General features: G+C 56.3%; 1 protein-coding gene across 1 annotated transcript in view; it reads right to left on the bottom strand.

The window, feature by feature from the left end:
- Positions 1-335: 335 nt before the first annotated feature.
- APCDD1L (APC down-regulated 1 like) overlaps positions 336-15,109 on the bottom strand; it is a gene marked incomplete at its 5' end in the record, with an annotated part of 53,038 nt that continues 38,264 nt past the window's right edge. Inside the window, 3 exons of the mRNA XM_081096643.1 lie at positions 336-2,348; positions 6,169-6,721; positions 9,699-9,837. Of these exons, the coding sequence (XP_080952769.1) occupies positions 1,578-2,348; positions 6,169-6,721; positions 9,699-9,837 (1,463 nt within the window). The 3' untranslated portion in view covers positions 336-1,577. The remainder of the gene's footprint in view (positions 2,349-6,168; positions 6,722-9,698; positions 9,838-15,109) is intronic.

The following is a 15,109-nucleotide window of genomic DNA, read 5'->3' as shown; positions in this document are numbered from 1 at the left end:
CTCTTTCTGGAAGACACTGCATTTCTCTAGGCTCATAGCCCCCTTGGTTGACTTTAATAACTGGTGAGAGCATTTTTCAGACTTTAATTTTATTAAAAGATTCAAATTTGATGATAAATGATGGCATGGCTGCCTCAAGCCTTAGCCACAGACTCACTCAGCTGTGGACACATTATCGCCACCCACCCTCCTCCCACTAGGGACCCCCTCCACCCGATGCAGTCTGAGACCACAATAATTCTTTCTTGTGCTTTAGTAAATATGCCAGGAACACTCGTCACTCTCTGAGACCCACAGACAATATGAACTTGGTGGTGTGTGGGTTTTTTTTTTTTAAAGAAGAATGGGTAGATAAGTTAGAGCAATTTCAGCGGGCTGATTGAACCCCACACAATCTAACGGAAGGACAAGGGCTTCCTTCTGAAAGCATCATTAGCCTCACAGACAATTGTTGTTCGAGATCCGTGACAAGAGCCAGAGATAGGAATCGGGCGGAGGAAGGAGGGGGTGCTTCGTCGGCACCGAGTCCCGGAAACCCTTGCGCCCACCAGGATGCCAGTTAATTTCACAATGTACAGACGTGGCCCTGGGCACACAGGCAGGCCTGGAGAGGCACAGCCTGTCCCCACCGTGGCCACAGCCTCCCGAGCAGGGGAGGACGCGGGCGCAGGAGCATCTGTCTCCTCCGTGTCTCCTCCGTGTCTCCTCGCAGCCGCTTCCTGCCCGCTCCCTGGGGTGGTCCCAGAGACACATTCGGGATTGTTTTCTCCCTCCTTGTCCTCGAGGCACAGGGAATCTTGGAAACAGAGAACACCTGTGCAGGGCTAATTACAGAGCGCGTGGTAATGCCGATATCATTAGTATTAATTACTTTCCCAAGGCTGGGAACACCGCTTTCCTCCCAGGCCCTGTTCCCGGCGCCAGCCCAGCATGGTGGGGGCAAGGGCCGCCGCATTCCGGGGCTCAGCTGGAACATGCGCGTGCGCCGGAGGTGGCATTTACCCCCACGCGTGGACCGCTGGCGGCCTGCCTGGCGGAGCACGGGCAGGTGCACACAGACGCCCCCAGTCGGGATTCGGGGAAGCTGAGTTTCCCCCAAGAGACAAGCCTTCTGCCGGAGAGCTGAGAACCGAGAGCCTGGGCGGCATCTGTAATCATGTCTGAGTGTGTATTGCTTAATTCGAATTAGTGATCTTTAAGGAACCTCCCTCGCATGGGCAGACCCTCACCCCCATTGCACAGAATCCCAAGGGTACAGGAAATAAGGGGGCCTCTGAGGTCCTGTCCCTGGTGCAGGTCCCCGAACTACCCACAGAAGGTGGGAGCCAGTGTTCAAAACTCAAAGCAATGGACATGGCCGCAAGGCCCAGGCTCGTGGTCACAGTTGCTAACCGACCGCAGTATGCACTCCGCAGGGGCTGCCGCATGCAGGGGCTGAGCCACCAAGACACAGGCTGAGCTGACAGTGGCAGGGCACCACCTGTCAGTGACGGAGAACAGGGAAGGAGTGGCCTTCCTCACAGACAGGTGTGGGGTCTGCGCCAGGCTGGAGTCCCCGGGGTCAGCCGGTCCCAATCTCATAGCCGCTGGAGGAAGGCCAGCCCAGGAATTAGGAGCAGAAAGGGGAGAGGGGCCACTGGAGGACAGCGCCTCCCACTGTTGAGGGGCTTCTGCAGCAGAGGCCCGTGCTGGGGGGGCTGGTAGAAGTCCCGGGCCGCCCCGTTACAGAGCACCAGGGGCGCTTGGTAAGACGTGGGGCGCTTCTCGGGGGTGTCCGGACTCGAGCCATCAGTGGGCCTTTGTCCGATGAAGAGCAGGCTTTGCCCGAGGGGGTCTTGCTCCACCTTGAAAAGCTCATATTCCACGTGGGGGAGCCTGATGCCCAGGGGCAGGCACCCATTGGTGGCTGTGACATCCCGTTCCGCTCCCAGGGACCAGGCCCCGGGGCCCCCGCAGCTGCTCGGCTCTGAGACGTTGAGCGCGGCCGTGGTGACCTGGTCCATGGGGGTCACACGAGCCTCTGTGACCTGGAACACCAGCTCGGTGCCACCGAGGACCTTGGCGGATGGCGTGCCCCTGGTGTAGCGGCCGGCTGCGTAGACAGTGAAGGTGGGCTGCTGGCAGGCGGGGTCCGAGAAGTGATGGTAGTACCCTTCCCAGGAGCGGTTGTGCCCATGGAAGGTGAAGAGCCTGGTGAGGAAGAGCACGGCGGGGCGCACCTCGCACCCGAGGCTGACCCACTGGCCGCCCAGGTGCAGGGGCAGGGCCACTGGGGCAGGCAGCACAGGAGGATGGTGCTCGTCGGAGCGGGCGATGAGGCTGCAGGCTGGGCAGGGGTGAGCGTGGTGCTGAAAGAGACACACAAAGGTCAGTGACTGTCTCAGCTGGAGAAGTCGGGGTGCACTCTGGGATGGGGTGCCATGGGGCCTACCCAGTGGTCACCCATCACTCTCCACTCCCAGCCTCCAGCTCAACGGATTCTTAGCTCTTCTTAGACCCTCTGGGCCTTTGCCCCTGCTGTTCCTCTACCTGGGATCCCCCAGAGCATAGTTTGATCGGCTCCTCGTCCTCTAGGACTCAGATCAAAGAGCAGCCTTAGGGAGACCTTTCCTGAACACCGTGCCGGGGCATCCTCGGGGCCTTTCTAGTGCTCAGAGACCTGTCATTCCCCGCCTCCCCTTCTTTCCACCCTCCCCTTCATTAGATCGTAAGCTCTAGAAAGCCGGGACTGTCTCTGTGGCTGCTGTGTCCCCAGGGCCTGGCACAGTGCCTGGTCACAGCAGGAACAAAGTTGCTGAGTGATGAGGGAATGGATGGATGAATGAGTGGATGAGAAATGGAATGGAGGTGCCCTCTGTCCTGGGATTTGACAGAAGTTGTTCTTTCCCACCCCCGGCCTGCTTGGTCCTAAAATTTGGCCGTTAAGGTTTATTGTGGTTTCCTTGCCAAGGAGACTCTCTCTACCCTTTCCTGCTTCTGGGTGCCCCTGAGGGCCAGGAACTGTGCTAAGCATGTCTCATGCAACAGTTACATGTTAGAGTAGCAGAAGCTGAAACCCAGTGGACCAGGCGGCCAGCCAAGGGTGTGGCAGAGATGCGTTGAACCCTGTCTGTCGGACCCCATCCCCTTTCTATGCAGAAAGCCTCATGCCCCTCCCAGGAGCCTGGGTCCCCATTACCGGGTGCAGAAGAGAGACTCTATCTCCAGAAATTTCACCTTGGAAGGTGAGCAGCCTTCCTTCCACATCCCTGGAAAGTGGACATGGCACCAAGGATGGGAATACTCCCCCTGCCGCAGAGCCCATCGCCTGGAGCCCGTGCGGAGGAGATGGCTGGGACATTGCAAAGACGCAGAACACCGAGGGGGCCATCGGGGTGTCATTTACAGTAGGGACAACCGGCCACCCCCGAGGCGTCAGGTTCTCTGTGGCCTGGGCTATGAGTTTCCTCTCTCGGCGGCCTTATTTACAGTTTCCCTGCCTTACGGAGCCTCGGGAGCTGGGTTTACAGGGAACACGCCAACAATAGCCAGATGCTGAACCGAATTGCGAGGGAGTAGTCAGTCGCTGCTGCCCAGAGCCTAGTCCCGAGCAGCGTTCTGAAAGGTGAGCTCCTTGGCACAGCCGCGTGTCGGCAGGGCTGGCGTGGGACGAGCACACCTGCGTTTGCAAAGTGGGCGAGGGAGCAGCGCTTCCTGGGGACCCAGCTGGGAAATCAGCTTCTTTTTTTCTTCTTCTTCTTGGAAAAACAAGAGATTTTCACAGATTGCTCCTGGGTGACTTTCGTGCCAAACAAGTGGTGTCTGGGAGGGCTGGTTTAGAAAGAAAATATTGGATGATGGGAAGTATTTTTCTTCTTTTTGGATGACCACATTGAAAGCTTATTATTTACTTCTACGGTGAATCTAAACTTGCCTTGATTTCCATAATGTAGAGAAGTAATTGGTTTTGATTTGGGGGGTTTTGACCCAGAGTACTTGAAGGTGCTTTGAAATACCAGCAAATGATGGCAAAAATGTCTGTGACGGGCCGTTAGTGGAGGGAGGGCATTGTGTGCGGCGGGTGAGAGCCTGCTCCAGCGTTGGCCTTTCCCCCGCACCCCGGCTGTTGTCATGCTGGTATGTGTCCCCACAGCATAAGGCATCACAGCAACATAATCCCAGGGCCACCCTCTTTCCAGAACGGAGTTGCCTTTTGCAGACAGGACATTGGGGGTGCTGGCTGCTAATTGGGGGCAAGCGTTTTTCTGCGGAGCAGGAACCGGTGGAGAACCTGGTGCACTTCTCAGAGAAGGGGGAGAAAAGGCACGCCCTTCTCTGATGCTCAGGAAGGGGGTGAAGGAAGGGGCCGCCTGTCAGTCTCCCGGGCGTCATTTGGCTGAGGCCTGGTTGCCTGTGTTCACAAACAAGCCTCCAGCCAGCAGAACGCGTGGACACAGGAGCCAGGCTTCTCCTGGTTCAAGCCTGTTACATAAAGTTATTTCTCCAACAGCACATACCGCTTCTAATTAACCCCCAGAGGGGACACCAGGCTTGGATGCTTTTGGTTGAGTGCTGGCTGATTGATTAGGATTCTATATCCAGGCAATGAATTTGGGGATCAAATTGGTTTGAAATTAACTTCTAAAAATGTTCATGCTTACCATCTGGTTGGGTCGTGGGCAAGGCTTGGGCCCCAGAGAGCACAAGGTCACGACTGATTCGTTACTTAGGGATATATATGCAGCATCTCCTTCTTTGAAATTATCTTCCTTTTTTCCGGAGAGGGGCCATTTAATTTAATGTCCGTGCATCTGGCACCACTCATCCCTGCAAACGTCCTGGTGCTCTGCCTCTCAGTCACATTGCAGGTGGCACCGGCCTCACGGACTGGTCAGGCGGCAGAGGGCCAGAGGCTGTCCAGAGCCCGGCCTGGGAAGGCACGGAAGTGTCATTCTTGCACCAGGGGTCCGTCCTCTGCATGCAGGGTTCCCCTAATGAGGTGGTGGGCTCCAGTCATGACCCTGCCAGCACCTTCTCCTAGGTAGGAGTAATGCCAGCCCGTCCTACAGTGGCTCTCAACCTTCCTAATGCCGCGACCCTTTAATACAGTTCCTCATGTTGTGGTGACCCCCAACCATAAAATTATTTTTGTTGCTACTTCATAATTGTAATTTTGCTACTGTTATGAATCGTAATGTAAATATCTGATATGCAGGATGTATTTTCAGGGGTCACGACCCCCAGGTTGAGAACCGCTGGAATATCGGCTGCCAAAAAGGGAATACTTTTGAGGTTATGAAAAAACTGGGGCTGATTGTCTGATTATGAGAATGTCTGGGGCTTTTTTCTCTGCTCCCCCAATCCTGCCTTGGGAGAAGAGGGGTGGGCTCATTCCCAGGCCCTCACCTTGGGGTGCTCCCAGGGGTGAGAAGTTGCCCCACCTGTTTTCAGTGTATAGTACACAGTGGGCACTTAATACTTGCTGAATGATGAATGAATACTTGCTCAAAGAGCACTTGACAGGGACAGCTGACCTCATCCGTCCCTCCCTCCCTCCATCTCCTTTTGAAGGACGTTCCTTGGGTGCCAAGTTCAGACATTCTCAACCTGGAACCCTAACCTTGACTTCCTTTTGACTAACCTCTAACTCAGTGGTTTTCAGCCAGTGTGCCGCGGCACCCTGGTGTGTCGACAGAATTTTTAAAACATGCAATACCTGACTATTTAGTCGGGGGTACTGACCTCTTTTCCCTTAGATTGTCAACAGCCCACACAACAATAGCTGTTAGGTGTGAATAAATAAAAATTATACCTATTTTTTTTCTCAGATCAGTGAAAAATATCTTTTTTGGCGTGCTGCTGAATTTTAGCAATTAGTTTATGTGCTATGAGATGAGAAGATTGAAAATCACTGCTTTAATTGATAAAAGTTAACATTTCTTCTCACTGTGAATGTAGACAACAAACTCCTACAGCTTCCAGAACCCCTGACGCTGTTGCCTGTCTCATTTTAACATTAGGAAGGATCCTGGAAACTACGCTCATCACTACTTTGAAATTAAGGGAGAGTAAAGACTTCATGTGGCCACAGACCAGGGTGGGGAAGCATGAAGGCCCTGGGCAGGGGCCGATGAGGCAGGGCTTGCTCGGCCACGGCTCTGAGCTTGCCCTCCCAGGGCCGACACTCACCAGGGCGCTCTGCAGCGGGCGCTGGTAGCCGGTGGGCCGGTAGTGCCACCTCTCTGCCCAGTTGGTGTGGATGTCCCCCAGGTACAGCTCCTCCACCAGCTGGGGCCCAGCCCGGGGCTGCGGCTGCAGGCGGCGCTGCACTCGGACCAGGCTGAGCTCGTGCATGGTGAAGCCCAGGGCGGCCATGCAGTCCCGCTCAGCCCGGGCACTCAGCAGCTCATACAGCGCCCCGGACACCCAGGCCTGGGCAGGGGGCAGCTGCTGGGCACAGTCACGGCTGGCCTGGGTCCGGTTGAGGCGCCTGGTGATGTCCAGCAGCGCATGGCGGCTGTGGAAGACGATTCCCACCTTGTGCAAGTGGTAGTCGGCCTCAGTGGCACCACGGGTGACCCAGGAGGCCCGGCGTAGGCGGACCTTGCCCTTGATGACCAGGGAGTGGGCAGGCTCCTGGCAGAGGGGGTCCTTGTAGTAGAACTGGTGGGCTCGGAAGAGGCGGCTGGGGAAGAAGGTGTAGGAACGGGTGAGGAACTCGGGCCCAGGTCGCACCTCGCAGCTGTCGGGTGGGAGAGACGGGGTGGGCAGAGCAGTGAGAACCTGCATGTGAGCCCCTTTCTGGGTGGGTCCCACCCCCCACCCCCCACCCCCCACCCTAAAGCCCCATTGCAGACCTCAGCTGAGGGCTGTTGGGCCTCTACAGAAGTGATGGTGAACCTATGACACGCGTGTCAGTGGTGACACGTGAACTCATTTTTTTGGTTGATTTTTCTTTGTTAAATGGCATTTAAATATATAAAATAACTATCAAACATATGTCTTTGTTTTGCAAATATCAAAAAATTTCTATATGTGACACGGCACCAGAGTTAAGTTAGGGATTTTCAAAATGCTGACACACCGAGCTCAAAAGGTTCGCCGTCACTGCTCTACAGCCTGAGTTTCTCTGAGTGATCTTAGTGAGTCCCACTAGGGGAGCTGGGGCCCTCCACTCAATGCCTGTGGCTTTGGCAGAAGCCCGCTCCTCCCCTTCCATTCAATCCTATCACCTTCTTCAGGTGACACCCTCCCTCGGGGCCCCCGTGGGTCCCGGGGCCCCAGGGAAGTGCACAGGCCTTGCCGCTGGGAGACCTGGTTTCACCCACTCTTTGCCTCACCGGGAATGTGAGCCAGGATGACGGCCCAGCTCCTGTGTCTGTGCTGGGGAGGTCTCCATCACAGCCATGGACATGTCCGCACAGCGGTCACACCTGAGAGGTACTCCCCCTCAGGACCTCTGTGCTGGAGCTCTGGAGGCAGTGCCCTGCCTGTTCTCTCTGTGTTGGATTCCTGGCACCTGGCCCAGAGCCCGGGACCCAGGCTCCTCCTTGGGTCCTGGCTGCTGGACCATGATGAGCATGGATGTAGGCGCTCAGATCCTGTCTCCCCTTGGCGAGACTGGCCTCCCCACCAAGTTTTACCCACGCCTGTGCCAGGCTGTGGGCCTAGCCGCGGTCAGCAGACATTCAAGGTTCAGATCATGCATATCATTGCTTTTCTGGGTGGTCTCTGTGGCAACTATTCAAGGTTATGGTTGTAGAGCTAAAGCGGCCAGAAGCCTATGCAAGTGGGGACATGGCTGTGTGCCAATAAAACTTTATTTACAAAAACTTTATTTACAAACACTGGCCCTAGCCCCCAGGCCCTCAGGCCCTATTCTGCGGGTGGTAAGGATGAGCACAGGGTGGGCTTGGGCGCCAAGAAACGCTAAATGGCTCCGGGACTCATGTCACAACTGGGCTGGGACTCTCCCACCGGGGGCTCGGGGGGGTGCGTGGTGGGTGAGTCCAGGAGAAGAGCAGGCAGGTGCCCCCTCCCGGTGTCCTCCGCCCAGGGGCCGCCGCCCAGGGCCTTCTTGCTCAGCCTGCCCGACAGCGCTAAGCAGAGGTGCTGCTGGAGCCAGTGTGTCTTTAACGCGGCCTCCCTTCCTCCCAGAGACAGCAGGCCGGAGGCTCCGTGGGCAGCGGACCTGGTGAGAATTTAATTACGCCGTTTGATTTTCATTGACTTTCTTTTCACAGTTCCCTCCAACTTATGGCAAGTGGCCCTGCTCTCCACGTCCAGGGCAATACTGCGCTTCCTTTAAAAATAATCGAGGACACTGAGTGTGCTGCTCACTGCGTACTGTTGTCCTCAGTGCAGCTGCCAGGGTAAAGGAGTCTGTGCAAGTGACCGAAGGCAAGTTGGTGCCAAGGGAAAGCATAAGGAAAGCGCCGGGATAGCTAAACACGAAGAAGGACGCTCACACGCCGAGGTCGCCTCAGCCCGCTCTTCGCCCGTGCCTCAGACAAGCCCGGGAGGGGACGGTTTGCCTAAGGGGTTGCAGCAGGTCCCACTGGACATCTCGGTCTCTGCACTAAGGCTGTCTGGGAAGTACAGAGGGGAGCTTTCTAGGAAGAAGGTTCTAGAAGTTTCTAGAAGCACTGTTCCAGAATGCAGTTGCCCCCGGGGCAGGAGCAGCCCGCAGGCAGTCCCTACCCTTCCTGAGCCCCAGTTCTGTCTCAGAGTGACCCCGGCCAGTGGTGCCTGGGTCGCCCTGGACTGTGGAGTTGGGTGAGAGCCTGGGAATGCATCCACAGGGGCTTTGCTGAGCTCCAGGCCCTCCCTCCACCCAGAGCGATAGCAGATGTTTGGCATCTCGCTTCTCTCTGACCTCAGAAGGTGCGTGGAGGACACGGAGAGTCCATCCAGTCCCTGATCCTAGAATGGGGCTGGCTGGAGAGAGAGTGATGTGCTAGGTGTGCAGGAGGCCACTGCCTCCCTTCTCTCCATCCCCACATTAAGAGGGAGGACCCCACAAATGAGGGCAGAGCACGAAGCCCATTGCCCCAGAGAGCAACAGTGCCTGAACTGGCAGGCCAGCCTGCAAGGTTAGGGAGAGAATGAGACAGGCAAGCAAGACACCTGAGCCCTCTCTAACCCACCACTTCCTGCCTCAGGACCTTTGCACCAGCTGTTCCCTCTGTCTGCCTCTTCCCCTGGCTCTCTGGGTGGCTGACTCCTCTTCTTTCAGCCTTCAATGGAACGTCACCACCTCCGAGAAGCCTTCCCTGACCACGCTCACAAAAACCCTCCCAGGTCACTCACTATTACATCCTTGTTTTATGTCCTTCGTTGCAGAGCTTAGCACCACCTCGAGATTGTGTTACTTATTTCTGTATTCACATGCTTAGAGTGTGTCCCCCTCTGTACTAGTTCATACTAGGCACTCAATAAGTATTTGTGTAGTTGGTGTTTGATGCGTTGAATAGGTGGATTTTGTCCAGTTGCTGCTTGTGGCTGGGGCATGATGCCCAACATGGTGCTTGCCTTCCAGGCTCACTCTGTGGTGTTGGTGGTGGTGGTGGTGGTGGTGGAGGGTAAAGCTTTATACCACAGGTAGAAGGCCTCTTAGACAATAGGACAGTTGTGCCTATTTTACAGATGTGGACACTGAGGCACGGAGAGGAGAGTCTCCCAGCGCAGGGGCCTGAGGTCAAGGTGACCTTTGGTCTTACCCAGTGGAGATCCAGGGTCCCTCGAGGCGTGGAGGCAGCAGTGCAGTGACGGGCGCTCTGCTGGTCAGGGGCTGCTGGCAGCGAGGTTCCCAGCGCAGGTGGCCACCCCCTGCTTTCCCAGCCGCCTCTGCAATATGGGCTGCAAAGCAGACAGACCCAGGGTTAGGGTTCCAGCTCTTCCCAGGTGCCCCACCTGCCCCAGCTGCCCTCCCACCCCAACCTCCACCTCTGCCCCTCCTGGGGCATCCAGCTCCCCCATAGGCCACCCCAGCCCCTGAGACAATGATGAGGTGCCTAGAATCAGCCTCCGGACTCATCTCCTGGTTGTGACCACCATGGAATCCAAGCCTCCTGCAGGGAGACTGTCCAGATTCCCAAAGTCACTGTGCTGAGCCCGACTTCCGCAGCCCAGACCCTGCTCAGACTCGCCTGCCGTGGCTGGGCACGGCCGGGGACACGAGGGCCCTCACTCCCAGACGATGGCACTGTCCACCGTGGCATGGGACTGCCACCCCTTCACCAAGGAGCCCAGGTTCCGCTTGACCTCTGCCATGTGGAGCAGAACTGTGCTGCCCCTCGAGGCCCCTCACGCATGGACCTGCCTCGACCAGGCCTTTGCTGCCTGTCTCCATCTCTGTGGGCCCCCGGCCAGCATCCAGCACGTGGGGCTGGGGTGGAACCTGAGGCCTCTGGGGGGAGGATGGGTGTGAACAGCGGGGTGGGGGCCCCAGGCCCTCCTGAGTGACCCCCAAATGTGCTCATCCTGTGGAGACCAGCCAGGTCCGGCCGTGGGACTGCTCCTTCTCTTCCAGGAGCTGCTTGGAGGCGAGAGCTCGGGGCCTTCAGCTGCTGAAGAGCAGCGATCCCGCCAGAAACCATCATCTCTCCTCCGAGGCCTGGCCTTGACACAGCCCAGATGGCGGGATGCTGTGGGAAGCCTGGCAGCGAGCAGTGTCCAAATATGACAGCAGCGGCGATGCTCCGGGTGGCTGCCCTTGACCGCTGGCCCTGCTCCTGCAAGGGGCTTTCCAAGGTCCTCTTCCCGCCGAGCCTGTGGCCGAAGTGGGTCAGGGGCTCCGGGGCCTGGCGGAGATGTCGGCCAGCCGGGGAGGCAGGCCCTGGCGGGAGGCTGGGGCCGAGTGAAGCAACAAATGAAGGAGGTATTCTGTCCCCTTCCCCATCTCACGTTCACAGCTTCTCAGTCAGGGTCAGGAAAGGCAGCAGGGCCAGGGGTGGGGGCTGTGGAAACCTGGGGACCACACTACCCCTTCACAGGGCACCTGGTGTCCCCACATGGACTTGGGGGCCCGTGGTTGCCAGTGGCCTCTCAGGAAAATGAGGCAGAGTGGAACCCTCACCTCCCTGGAGGTTGGGAGTCTCATCCAGAGACGCTCAGGGTCCCCAGTGGTCAGCTGAGAAAGCTGGAGCAGCGAGAATGGTGGTGACAATGACAATAACCTGAGTATTAACTGAGTATCGACTCCATCCGATTTCATACGTCATCTGCCCTTTGCAACAACGGAGGACACGGGCGTCAGCCTTAGCTTCCTTCTCAGCAACATGGCTTAGCTTGCATGGGGGGCATGGGCTGCCCAGCTGTGGCAGAGCCAGGGTTCCAGCCAGGTGGTCAGACTCCGGCCTGACATCTTAACTGTTGCTCGTCTTGCATGGCAGGCAAGGGGGAGTGGCTGTTTTCAAGACTTGGTGGGATGCAGGGTGCTCCACAGGCAGTTGCTGAATGAATGAATGAGTGAAGGAAGGAAGGAAGGAAGGAAGGAAGGAAGGAAGGAAGGAGCAAATGACGAGTGGAGGAAGGAATGAGAATGCCGGTGCAGCCCTGGGCCCCTGCTACCTTCCTGGTTTATCCTACAGCTGCTTTGTTGGTTTTAATCGGCCGAGTGGAAGTGAAAGCCAACAGCCAGCTCTCAGGGCCCGTGTGCTGAGCGACTACATACCAAGGGGCGTCTTGCATGAGAGGAGCCTGTGGTGGTTCCGCATTAACTCGGGCAGAGAGATTTGCGGGGATGGAGCCCGGACATTGTGGTGGGTGGGCATCACGGACGGGCCAGACTCCGGCATACCGTGTGGGGAGTCTGAGCCGGACGCACGCGCCTTGGCGCCAGCAGCTCGCACCCTCCACCTGGGGGCCTGGGCCCCGTGTTCAGTCCTGCAGGTGGTGTGCGCACGCCACTGTGCCAGAGGCCTCCCCGGGTTGACCTGGGGATGGATGTGAGCACTGGGCAGCACAGGGCCCGGAGGGTCCCAGCGTTTGCCGCGGGAAACTCGAGCTCGCGTCTCAGCAGAATGGCCAGTGGCTCTGAGGATGGCACTGGCATTGTCCCCACGGCTCCGCTTCTCGAGGAAACGTTTTCTGCTCCGGAGGAAGCGCTGTCCCCCCAGCACCTCTCTGAAGGCACGGCCCTGACTCCTCAGGGAGCCTGCTGCCGAAGTGGTTTACTTCGTCTTGTTTTTCTGTGAGAAATTAGGATTCAATTACGTCGGGAGATGATGTGATACGACGAAATCTCCCTGCATTCAGAACATGCACACACAAAATAGAAAACACAGCCAGCGGGGGAGGGGGCGGGAGGCAGGAGAGGCACGGGGATCCACGCTGATGGAAGGAGACTTGACTTGGGTGGTGAACACACCGTCGTGTGCAGAGGGTTATCCTAGAACTGTACCCCTGAAACCTGTCCAGTTTTATTAACCAGTGTCACCCCGATAAATTCAATCACACACACACACACACGGAGAGCGCTGTGGAAACACCCGAGCGAACATGACATCTTCCCTCAACCGTGAGCTGTCCACGTCAAGGTTGCCAACATTAAATTAGCTGACTCGAAAGGAATACATGAAATTTTCTCAGCTGCAGCTTTTGAGGGAGTCTTTTGATTTCCTTGTCTTCGCTCTCTCTTCTTCTTTCCTCTCCTCTCGGAAAGTCTTAACTAAAGCAGCGACAGCTGCAAGCAGATGGTGCTGGGCGCAGGCTGCACAACTTTTCGCAGGGACCTGATAGACTGAATTAAACGCATGGGCCAAATTGATTTTTATCAACCATGGATTTTTAATTAACAGCGGTGTCCACTTACTGCCATCCATTATTTACTGTTTACCCACTAATTAAAAATTACGCTGCTTTTGCACTCATAGGAGCAGGGACATTGGAAATTAGATAGCATCGTTCAAATCACCTGCAGAATTAAATCCAGAGCGCCCCAGTGCCCAGACCAGGCTGCTGGGGTTTAAATGCCATCCACTCTAGCATGGTGCATTATTATGAGTCAGGAGCCAGGAACAGGCTTCCCCACATGGAACCTGCCTGGGGCTGTGAAGGGGATGGACGTGCTAAACCTCTGCTGAGGCCCTTGGCCTAGATTGTCTCAGATCAGCTGCCATGTCTGCATCATGGTGGGGAGTCTCCCAGCTTCCAGGGCAGGGGGCCTGTCAATGCAGGGATGCCTGTTGCCAGGTGCCTGACGTTGCTAGGGACCAACAGCTGTAATTTGCACAACCACCACTGATGGAGATTCTGTCAGTGCCCCCATTTTGCAGAGGAGGAGGCTGAGGCTCAGTGGGTTGGAGGGCCTTGGCTGGTGTCCCTCTATCCCAATTCAAAACTAGATCTTGGCCTGGCCGGTGTTGCTCAGTGGTTGAGCATCGACTAATGCACCAAAAGGTCCCCAGTTCAATTCCTGGTCAGGGCACATGCCCAGTATGTGGCCCAATCCCCGGTGAGGGCCATGCATGAGGCAGCTGATTGTTTCTATCTCTCTCTCCCTCCCCTTTCCTCTCCTCTAAAATCAATAAAAGATAAAACATATTTAAAAATAACTCTTGGTAAAATATGCCTAACATAAAATTTACCCTTTTAACCATTTTATTTTATTTTATTTTTTTAAAATATATTTTATTGATTTTTTACAGAGAGGAAGGGAGAGAGATAGAGAGCCAGAAACATCGATGGGAGAGAAACATCGATCAGCCGCCTCCTGCACATCTCCCACCGGGGATGTGCCTGCAACCCAGGCACATGCCCTTGACCAGAATCGAACCCGGGACCCTTCAGTCCGCAGGCCAACGCTCTATCCACTGAGCCAAACCGGTTTCGGCCCTTTTAACCATTTTAGCATGTACAAGGAAAACCCAGTGACATTTAGGACGTTCACCATCACCCCTGTCTCATCCCATCTCAGAACCATCTCCCTAGAAAGAAACCCCAAACTCACTAGGAGTCACTCTGTGTCCCTCTCCTCTCAAACCCTGGCAGCCACAGATCTGCTTCTCTGGGGACTCGCCCTTTCTGCACTTCTCTAGAAGTGGGAGAGAAAACGCGCCCTTTTCTTATCTGATGGTCAGTAACACCCCTGCCAGGTGGGTGTGGTCCTTCTCATTTCACAGAGGAAAGTGGAGGCCTGGAGAGGTTTCTCAAGCTCACAATCCGTGTGGTTTTTTTCCCAAAGTAAATGAAAAGTGTAGGTCTGACTTCACCGGAGGAGGGTGGGGCGGTGGCCAGCGGTGTGAAGCCTAGCAGACGGAGAAATAGCAGATCTTCACACACTTTTTTTTTGGGGGGGGGGGCGGGGGGGGGACGGGGCAAAAAGCAAAAGCAGAGCACTCTTTTTCTCCCTTAATTGGCGAGTCTGAGGTTCCGGGAGGTGTGCCAGGTGATTTAGGTGCGGGAGAGCGCCTTTATTCCCGGTGCCGCATTGATTTTAGACGGTGTGAAAAGGCAGCCAGAGCCCGTGGCCAGCTGTGCTCTCACCACGCTCAGAGGACCAGCTGAGCTTTGGAAGGGGGTTGGTCTGAACTTGATTTTGAAATGTTAAGTCACACTTGCAGTGAATATTATTTACTAAGTAAAGGTGAGTGCTGAAGGCCTGAGGGGGCCTAGAATGCAGAGGGGCAGGCGGGAGGTACCGGCACCAAGTCACGGCACCTCGTGGCTGCCCGGCCTGGGCTCGCAGTAACAGAGCCCCCAAACTGGGTGACTGAGCACAAAGGTCCGAGGTGTGGCCGGCCAGGCTCCCTCCCCAGGCTGTCTGGGAGGCTCCTTGCTGCCTCTATGGCTTCTGGTGGCCCCAGGTGTCCCTTGGCTGGTGGCCACTCCAGTCTCTGCCCCCCTGGTCACATGGCTGTCTTTCCTCTCTGTCTCCACATCGCCTTCTCCTTTCCCTTATGAAGACCCCAGTCTCCACGTCGGCATGACTTCATCTGAGTGCGATGACACCGGCAAAACCCCATTTCCCAGCCAGGCCACACTCAGAGGTGCCAGGTGTAGGATTTGAACATGTCTTTTGGGGACACACTTCAGTGCAGGGCCATCCAAAGCCCAGGTCCCCCGGCCACCCCTGTGCATTCGTCCCCTCACCCACACGGTGGTCTGTAAGGCGTCATCTCCGGGGCAC

This window comes from Myotis nattereri (assembly GCF_964212035.1).
Source record: "Myotis nattereri genome assembly, chromosome: 8".
NCBI lineage: Eukaryota > Metazoa > Chordata > Mammalia > Chiroptera > Vespertilionidae > Myotis > Myotis nattereri.
The sequence above is the reverse complement of the archived record's forward strand: the minus strand, read 5'-3'. Positions and strand labels throughout refer to the sequence as shown.